The following is a 10,837-nucleotide window of genomic DNA, read 5'->3' on the forward strand; positions in this document are numbered from 1 at the left end:
TTTAATATTTTTTTCTGTATTTTTCTTCTTCCATTCTTCACGTAAACTCGCATTATTTCTTCTTTCGTTTATTATATTTATTTATTAAAATTTTTTGTACACCATAAACAATAAATAGAGGGGAAAAAAGAAGCAATTCATATGGTACAAGAGGCGGTCTTATCGCTCGAGGTGATCTCTACCAGACAACCTTTAGATGGAGATGAGAGACATGAAGGAGAGGGTAGTTTAGGGTGAACGTACATATATACATACTTCTTCTTTCCTTCGCAATATCTTTCACTATATATATTTTATTTATATTCTGTTAATACATCGCTTTCTATCCGTTGCCGTATTTATCACGATTTTACTTTTTATTTTTATTATATAACAAACTAAAAAGAATGTTGGCACAGTAATAATAATTTTTCTCTTGAAAGTATTGAAAAATACAGGTCTGTAGAGATATATTGATGCCTTCTTGTATACCTGGATTTGTACTCTTTTATTTCCGCTGATTGAAAACATTTGTAAGTGCTTTAAAGAAATAATAAATATTGTAATGATAATATAGTAAAAAAAGGTTAAAATTCGTTTAAGTACATATTAAATATTATAAATGTTTACTATCTATTCCTGCATGTTGGCATGGCATGTTGGCACAACTCAGCCTTGTTGCCAACCTCTCAAAACTTGTGTTGCGATAAGTAATTTATAACTTAGTCACACAACATCTGTCGCAAAGAAGATACGCTTTACTGTTATGGAACAACAATGAATAAGGATACAACAGTTCGTTTTGTCGTTGGGCTACACTTTTTTATAATTATAAGTGACTCGATGGCATTGTGTAAATGTTAATGGAATAAATCCTTGTCCCCTACCATGGATGTTCATAATGATATATTTTATAACAAATGTCGAACGAAGATAATTCTGATAATACATTAATGTGTGTTCTAGATTCTCGTGGTAATACAAGACAAGCTGGTCTATGATTAACACATAATCAGTTAAAACACCATTCATATAACGTAAACTTAGTTAGAGCACCTTTAAGTAAACGCACAGTAAGTTAAAGCACCTAAGTAAACGCACAGTAACTTAAAGCACCTTTAAGTAAACGCACAGTAAGTTAAAGCACCTTTAAGTAAACGCACAGTAAGTTAAAGCACCTTTAAGCAAACGCACAGTAAGTTAAAGCACCTTTAATTAAACTCACATTAAGTTGAAGCACCTTTAAGTAAACGTACATTAAGTTAAGGCACCTTTAAGTAAACGCATAGTAAGCTAAAGCACCTTTCGGTAAACGCACAATAAGTTAAAGCACCTTTAAGTAAACGCACAGTAAGTTAAAGCACCATTTAGTAAACGCACAGTAAGTTAAAGCACCTTTAAGTAAACGCATAGTAAGCTAAAGCACCTTTCGGTAAACGCACAGTAAGTTAAAGCACCTTTAAGTAAACGCACAGTAAGTTAAAGCACCATTTAGTAAACGCACAGTAAGTTAAAGCACCTTTAAGTAAACGCACAGTAAGTTAAAGCACCTAAGTAAACGCACAGTAACTTAAAGCACCTTTAAGTAAACGCACAATACGTTAAAGCGCCTTTAAGTAAACGCGCAGTAAGTTAAAGCACCTTTAAGTAAACGCACATTAAGTTGAAGCACCTTTAAGTAAACGCACAGTATGTTAAAGCACCTATGACTTAAGGCACAGTTAGTCAAAACGCCATAAAGTTAGTATTAAAGCTAATTAAGCTCTTGCTTTAACTATATACAATACCGGAACCAGAAGACTGACAATTCTGTTAGAGTCAGTTGAATTGAGTTAAATTTTCTCTGGTATATGATATTAAAACATACAAAAAAAGATTTGATATATTTGTATACATAATTAAGAAAAATAACAAAAGTTTCCAACAGAACGGAGACGAATGAGGCGAATACAATGGTTGCAGAATGATGTGAGTTGGCAAAAAGTCGCGAAGAACCAATGCGGTATGATATCGACCAATCGAGACTTGACGAGTTTGCAACACAAAACATTCTACAAAACGGTTTGAGTTAGGCCAAGTGATATTTCAACCAATTCCAATGAGGCTTTAAAATATCGGACTAACAGCGAAGACATCTTCAAGAACAATAGTAATGATTTTAGTATCTATTGATTCTTTAGACAGGCTTTTCTAGAAATCATTCCATGACATACACGATGACTATTTATGATAACTGATGTATTATAAACACGAATTGTTTAATTTAATAAGGAAGTTTCGCTTCGAGTTTATGGCAAATGGTACGGACAGGTCCTTTTTTATATCAATGCAAAAATAACAAGTTAATATTACATTCAGTGCAAACAGCTTCCCTTTCCGAGTTTAGTACGGGCGCTGACTTCGTACAGTGTTTACTAAGAATACAATTCAGTAAGATGTGTGAAACGTGGGCAAGTCTCGATGGAAAGGTGGCAATTATCACGGGCGGCAGCTCGGGAATTGGTTACGAAGCTGCAAAGAACCTAGCCAGCCGTGGAGCCAGGGTTGTCATCGCCAGCCGTAATGAAACGAAACTCATTAAGGCACGCAACCGAATCCAAGCCGTTACTGGCAACCCTAATGTCGCGTATAGGGTACTCGATCTTGCATCACTCAAATCTGTAAGAAACTTTGCATCCACCACATTAAACACGGAAGATAGACTTGATGTACTTGTCAACAACGCTGGTGCAATTGGACTATCCGATCGCCTTACTGAAGATGGACTGAACCTTACAATGCAAGTAAATTACTTCGGAACTTTCCTTCTGACTTTCCTATTGCTGCCTCTGTTGAAGGCGTCAGCTCCGAGTAGGATAATCAACAGTGTTGCACCGGCAATGTATATCGGACATTTGGATTTTGAACACTGGAATGATGTTGGCAGATTCAACTCAGTACAGGCCTTGGCGAATGCAAAACTCGCTGTTGATTTGTTCACAGCTGAACTGAGTCGTCGGCTAGAAGACTCGGGAGTCACGGCGAATACTTTCGATCCATACATTGCAAGGGATACAGAAGTTTTAAACAACGTGGAAGGTTTAGTAGGGGATATATCTAAACTCTTCGTGGACCTGGTGGGACAGCCGAAAGAAGAAGTGGGAAAGCAGATCGTAATGCTGGCAGCTGATCTGAAAATGGCGAACGTAACTGGAAGGCATTATAAGTTCTGTAGAGAATGGATAAATCATTGGTTGGCTTATGAGGATGAATACACGAAGCAGGTTTGGGAGGCTTCGAAGAAAGTTGTTAAAATAAGCAAAGACGAAGATTGGGAGGAGAAAGATGAAAACGAAACCGATGTTTTATATATATAGAGAAGATATATTTAACTGCTTGCTATTTACTTTAGTTTCGCATGAATTTCTTCTTGATCCTGATTATGTTGGTTTGTGAATATATTTTGCAATTTTTTCAGTAAAAGTATTATACAATTTCAGCAAAGTGTTTAAGTTTTTCTCTTCACATTTTCTTTATTCTTCTAGAACTAATGCTTTCCAAAGTGGTAGTAATATTATAAGCACGGCAATAGCAACCGACCTGGACAAGGTAAAGCAAGACAAGGCTAAGCAGGTATTATCTACAAGTCCAATTAGTCCTAAGCCGATACCCCCTCGTGGGGGCCTTATCTTAGTAATTCTATAGTGTATAAGCTGAATCATTCTACGACCTCAGCGGCCTTCTAATCTAGTGAAATAATAGTATGCAAGGGGAGAGAGAATGCTTCCTCAATTACTGCAGAAAGGTGGTGATATATGCAACAGGTAAAAATAAAACACAATAATAGACTCGAATAGACTTGAATATAAATAAAACAGTAAACTAAACACTAAAACAAAGAAATAAAATAAAAATAAAGTGCAATAAACAGTATAATATAATATGATAATTATAAAGATAATATATAAGAAAAAAAAATGTAAAATGCGATATAAATAAAATTGTAAGGAAACCTAGAATGTAGTGGTTGAGGATGGATGTATGGCTAATGGAATGAAAGAGAAAGACTGGGAAAATTGTAGAACGAAAGAAACAGTACGACAGATAATATGATACATGAAAGAGAAAAATGATAATAATAAAAAAATATATTAATAAATTATTAGAAATAAAAAGTCCCTGTCCCACACGAGATAGGGGAACAAGAGGTCCCCAATAGCGGGGACAATAAAAAAAATAGTATAAAGCAATTCTGAAGGTTGTGGCTCCTCCGGGAGCTCCCGAAATTCTCCACTTCAAGAGAAGTCTTGGGCTAGATGTAAAACGAATGACTGCAACCTCAAATACACGGAATCTGCAATACCATTTGAGCAGAAGTAAATATTCAGTAAAAAAAACATAAAGAAGATTTCAGATACTAAGACTTGTAATTACATGGTTACAGATATATAATAAACTATTAGTATGCATAATGATTGGAAAGTAAAGTTTTAAAGGCGTGAATGTATAGCATGGTTGCACAGACTTATTAAGACTAGGGGCCACTCGGGCAAATCATGAACTTATGACGGATCGGCCGCTGGAAGTATAGGTAATTAAAAACAATAAAGAATCGATAATAATTAGAATTCAATATTTTTCGAATGTACGAGAGTATTATTTTTTCTGTCGGCGGGCCACCAGTATTCGACCGGCGGGCCGCGGTCTGTGCATCCATGATGTATAGCTTATTTATCACCAAAAGGCTTGTTCCTGTTTTTCTGGTCTCCCATGCCCTCAAGGTTCTGATAGAGCCTAGAAATCGCGGGCTCGCAGATCCAAAGGCGATGTTTCCACGCGTAGGCTTTTCGTGACCTGGAGATCTTTCTAGCAAAAGTCTTACTTAATTCCAGTCATGATGTATAAATTGATCACTCTGGAATATACTACATTGTCTTTTTTTTCCTTAGAACAGTGATTCCCAACGTGGTCTATGTCGTCCCCTAGGGGTCTATGACAACCAGCAAGGGGTCTACGTAAGCGAAAAAAAATTTGGGGTTCCATGAAATGAAAACACATACACTGATAGTACCTATTTACTTACATCATACTATCTTATAATATCAAAACATTTACATTATTTATAAAAGTACCTATGAAGAAAAAAAAATATTAATATGTTACGTATATTTGACATAACAGATACAAAATTTTATTTTGACTAGTTTTAATTTAAATTTAATTAATAAATGTATAAATTAACATGTGTTTTTACTTTAAGTTTTTAACACTAAACTTCACAACAATTAGAAATTTACAGGAAATCAATATCAGGTAAGTAGGGGGTCTATCCAACACGGAAAAACATGGCAAAGGGTCTACGACACAGAAAAGTTTGGGGAACTATCTTAGAATATCACAGGCCGAAAACTCCTAACAGTACAAAATCTGCAGTGACAGATATCAAACAATAATTAATTTTGCTTTAACTATATTGTCATTATGATATTTTTTTTCCTGAAACCGTTGGATTCTTGTTTAGGTTTAGTTGGAGATTTCAATTATATGCGAGTTGAATTTGATTCTTGATTCTATCAAGTTAAACCTTTCTTCATTGTTTTCTATCTTCATAAAAACTTTTAGTGCCATTCTGCTGAATAAACAATACGGTACATTATATATTATTAGTTTTCCTTATTAAATTAATCTAGTACTTTCATATATAAGCAATTCTCAACGATTTTGTTTATTTAATATTTAACGTAAAAACAAACAACAATATCTGTAATAATCCAATTACGAAATACGTTCTCTGTGATCAAGGTTAAATTAAAAAAAATATATTTGTTTTGTTTTTTAATTACTTACGTGTTTACCTTGATATATGTAATGGTAATTACGCATTGGTGCAGCAGTTTTGAACCATAAGTTGACTTGGATCAAGAATATAAAGTTTAATTTTGTGTGGGTCGCAAAAAAAAACAACAACAAACCTTTTTTTTATAGCCAGAGACCTTGTACTACCATGAAAAGATTTTTTTTCTTAATTTCCTATTTAATTTGTCAAATTACTTAACTATCTCTTATGATTGTTTTATGTGAATATTAAATGTCATAATTATATATGCATGCCATCTAATAGATGGCATTTAGCTGCTGTTTCACTTGTTTATATATAATAAATTTACTTCTAATTGATTTAACCCTTTCTATCTTATCTTTATATATTATACAAGAATTTCTTATGTATTGATTTAATGGAATCAGGCGTTACCTTGCGGAAGTCCATCCTAAGTAAGAAAAGGACCAATATATTTCAGGAATTATGTTATACCGATTAGTGTAACATAACTCCTAAAGATGCCCCATGGAGGGGTGAAACACGTGTTGAGTAATTTGGCGGTGGCAGTTGTGTGATTCGCATTGCTTGCCGCATACGCATTTATCAGCGGGCTGGCGGCGGTGCACTTTGTTGCACGTCTACTACTGCATGTGCGGAAGTGGCTAAATATTGGTCTTTTTCTTACTTATGTATTTATGTTATACAAATTTAATAAATACCTGATGATCTATCAACATTCGGCGCCGTAATTCAGCCAGAAAACTTCGTGCTACTGTTCCTGACCAATACAACCTTCATGATCTGGTCTAATCTAAAGCGAGAAGGAGCGATATGGGTTTTTATCGGAGTTGATCTCCGGCAACTTGTCAAGGTCTAGCCTTCCTCCACCTCTGACTCCAAGTCGACCCTGCGCCGCCCATTCTTACAGTCCAGCACCAAATATAGACAATACATTGTAATAAACATATATAGTTCTCTTATTATGTTTAAGAAATTTTATTGGCCATAACTATCTTTAAAATTGACCCAACTTGATCATTATTAAAAGTAACGAACAGATTTTTTTTCCTTATCGTGGTCATTTCAGCTTACTTGTATAGATATCTAGGGGGGGGGGGGGATATAATCGCCCATCTTGGCAGACTGGTTGGCGATCTAAGTGTAGTATTATGATACACAGAGAACGCTGCTGCCCATCTTCTGGAAACTTATTTGTCAGCAGTAGCACTCCTATATTAATGCATAAGTGTGAATTATATAAGATTATATTACAAGAATCGAAACAGAAACCTACGATCGCAAGTTTTAATCCTCTACCGCTGAGCTATCACAGCTCATTTATTGTTGTGTATCGATTTTATATGTTTATAATATACAAAAGATTCAGTTTTTGTTAAACGGTTTTATTTACTTCGACCCGTACGGAATTTGTTTATTTGGGTCAAAATTAGAAATTAAAATTTAAACACCTTCCCGTTTTCAGATTGATCTGAAATTTGGTACACATATTTAATTTAGATGACAATACAATATAATAAAATCAATAACATTATAAATCTAAGATGGCCGCCGATACAAAATGGCGAATTACATATTTTTCCTTTACCCCCTCAATATGGGTATCAAATGAAAGGGCTACACTAGTAAAACACGATGATTATGTCAAAATTTAAAATTCAAGATGGACGCCGTTCTAATATGGCGGACTAGGTACATATTTTTCCACAACCACCACAATATGGGTATCAAAAAACCGTTTAACTTAAAAGTTTTTTAAATGTATTTATTTATCTTTTAATTTTGCAAGATTTTATAGCAGGAATTGAACCAGCGACCAACGATTGAAAGTGAGTCCTCTACCGCTAACCTATCCCTACTTATAGAAGTAGATAGTAAATAATATTTGATTTTAGTATATGGTAATCCGGATTTTGATAACACATTTTTCTTACTAATATATCCTTATCAAATTATCCTTATGATTAATATAAAGATATGAAGTTTCAGGATAATGCACATATGATTATATCGCAGGAATTGAACCCGCGACTTAGGATTGCAAATCTCAGTTGTTACGCCTGGACCTCCTTTTCAGCCAAATATAATTTCATATTTTCGCGTGTACAATTTAAAATGATCGATATAGTATTCTACAACAAGTATTCAACATACTTGTTACGTTTTTAATTTACATTCCATTTTATTTTGCATCGAACATATTAACGCGGGTCGCGAGTTTGCCACCCCTGGATTTACATACAAGCAGTGGAAAAATAACACCGGCTTTGATGTTATAACCTTCGACTTTCGGGTATTCCCCGTTATAATTTACGCGATAGTATTATGATTTTATAGTACGTTAAAAACCAGCTATTTATTGCAAACAATTTATAATATTAAACGTATAAATCTAACAAAATCGTAGCAAAATTATTACCAGACAATTGTTGGATCTGGACTTGCTGTTCTACAGTATTTACACATTCTCCAACTCCTAAATAAATTAGATTAGCTTAATCTATGTGTATACAATCAAAAACATTTTTTCCGTCTTGGTTCATTTTAAAACGGTTTTTTAAAAATTAGAAATTGAAATTTAAGTAGCTTCCCGTTGTCAGATTGATCTGAAATTTGGTACACACATTAAATTTAGATGACAATACAATATAATAAAATCAATAACATTATAAATCTAAGATGGCCGCCGATACAAAATGGCGAATTACATATTTTTCCTTTACCCCCTCAATATGGGTATCAAATGAAAGGGCTACACTAGTAAAACACGATGATTATGTCAAAATTTAAAATTCAAGATGTACGCCGTTCCAATATGGCGGACTAGGTACATATTTTTCCATAACCACCACAAAATGGATATCAAAAAACCGTTTAACTTAAAAGCTTGTAAATGTATTTATTATTTTTTATAATACCTTTTAGAAGGTAAATAAATAGACAACTTGGGTAAAAAATACTTTTAAATAAATATAGTGTCTACAAAAGTTGAGAGTTTTTCTTGAGTTTGAATCTCGCGCGTTTAAATCAATTAAAATTATAAGAATCGTTATAATACAGACGTGACTTGAATACACCTAACCTAATTTTTCACAATGACAATGATAATTGACATTGAACTTGAAAGAAGGTTCCAGTCAAATTGAGGCCAAGGTGTTTACAAAACCATGCCAATTACAAAATAAAAAAGTTATACAGTCTTTAAATATATCATACCGGTTTGACTTGTACTCCGTTAGACCTAACCTAAAAATTATTTACTGTTGTACATCTGCACGAGAGCACCGATTCTCAAACTTTTCTGATCTATGGACGTCTTATAGTCAAAGTATATCTACGAACTTGTAAAATGAATTGTCCATTTATATATATACTATAAAAATTACTCAGTTAAAATAAAAACATTTTGATATTTAAATTACTGTTGAAGAAATTTGCTTATGAACATTGATAATTCTAATGGATTCAGGGGTTATTTTCGGAAGTCCATCCTAAGTAAGAAAAAGAACCAATATATAGCTACTTCCGCCATGCAGAAATAGTCGTGCAATAAAGTGCACCGCCCGCCATCCCGCTGATAAATGCGCATGCGGCAAACAATACGAATTACACAACTACCACCGTTAAATCACTCTCTGTGTTTGGCACTAATCGGTGTAACATTACTCCTTAGGATGTCCGAAGGAGGGGTGAAACACGTGTTGAGTGATTTAACGGTGGTAGTTGTGATTCGAATTGTTTGCCGCACTTCCGTCGCCGTTCTTCGACTTAAAACATTCCGGTATTTTGGACAAGAAAAGGTTTTGATGCTTCCTAAATTTATATTGTACTAGTTTACATTACTCAACAAGTTTCCAGAGGATTGCGCTTACAAAGCATGTCGATTATGGTATATCTTCCTTAAGATATCTATGTGAAAGACATGTTAAAGTAAATCTATTATGTGTGTTACTTATAACGATAACAGTCAGTTGAGTTATATGTCCCATATTGCAGTGCTAAAAAAACCCTCCGTGCGAACATGTCGACGCAACTATAGTTCACATAGCGATATTAGTTGAGCAAGTATATCAGATAAATAAAGATAGATATCACATAGTTTTCCACGATGTTATGAAATTAAGTTTAAAGTTCATTTATATAACACCTACAATTATTTGAATTTAATTTTCTTACCAATCGGACAATATTTTAAAAATAAGTTTCTAAATAAATTCTAAAAAGTTTCTATATAAAGAGTTTCTATGTACGAAATAATACTTTTGAAGTAGATAATTATTTAAAAAATTATTTCTGTTGCGTCATAAGATAATTATATAAATTTATGTGAAAGTTATAAACAGTAATGTTTTAATGTTATACGTAATATGTTGTTTTATATATTCGAAAGTTTTTCATTGATACAATAGTACAAGAAGAATTGAATGAAGAAACGTGGTGATGATGGTGGAACGTGGTGGTGATAGATTATACGTCTAATAAATAGCTTTAAAGGATGAATATACTGTTCATTTGCTATTTAATATATGGTAAAATGATATCATTTAACTCAATTACATTATATATACATATATATTTTTATATACATATATATGTGTGTGTGTATGTGTGTTAAATTATATTTTAGTTAAACATATTTTTGATTATGGTAACTTTGGTTAAAGATGACAACACAGTTTAAAAAATTCGAAGGACTATATAAAGTTTGTCTGTGTCTACGATAGTGTGGATAATTATTTAAAAATATTTAAATGAGATTTCTTTCCAATTATTTCCAGAATATATCTTAATAGGTGTTCATGTATGTATATGTGTAGTAGTAGTCGTGCACTATATATAGTTATATATATACATCATCACGTAGAAAAGAGATAAAAAAATTTTAATTTACCTGTTTTCTGCTTCCATGGTAATGGTTTCTAATTCAAGGACTAACATAATTATAAATATTAATTAAATTGCATTGTTAACTATTAAAAAAGTTATTTTTAATACATAACAAATATATCTTCGAACAGTAAGAATTTTATCACAGGATAT

General features: G+C 33.1%; 1 protein-coding gene across 1 annotated transcript; it reads left to right on the forward strand.

Annotated features, from left to right (window-relative positions):
* The first annotated feature begins 2,383 nt into the window (after positions 1-2,383).
* On the forward strand, positions 2,384-3,366 carry LOC137923379 (retinol dehydrogenase 13-like). Its single transcript, XM_068766620.1, has one exon. It carries the CDS (start codon positions 2,415-2,417, stop codon positions 3,333-3,335), a length of 921 nt encoding a protein of 306 aa, XP_068622721.1. The 5' UTR covers positions 2,384-2,414; the 3' UTR covers positions 3,336-3,366.
* Positions 3,367-10,837: the final 7,471 nt, after the last annotated feature.

This window comes from Battus philenor, unplaced genomic scaffold (assembly GCF_028537555.1).
Source record: "Battus philenor isolate CCGP_79_NKW_IND1 unplaced genomic scaffold, ilBatPhil1.0.hap1 SCAF_21, whole genome shotgun sequence".
NCBI classification, from domain to species: Eukaryota; Metazoa; Arthropoda; class Insecta; order Lepidoptera; family Papilionidae; genus Battus; species Battus philenor.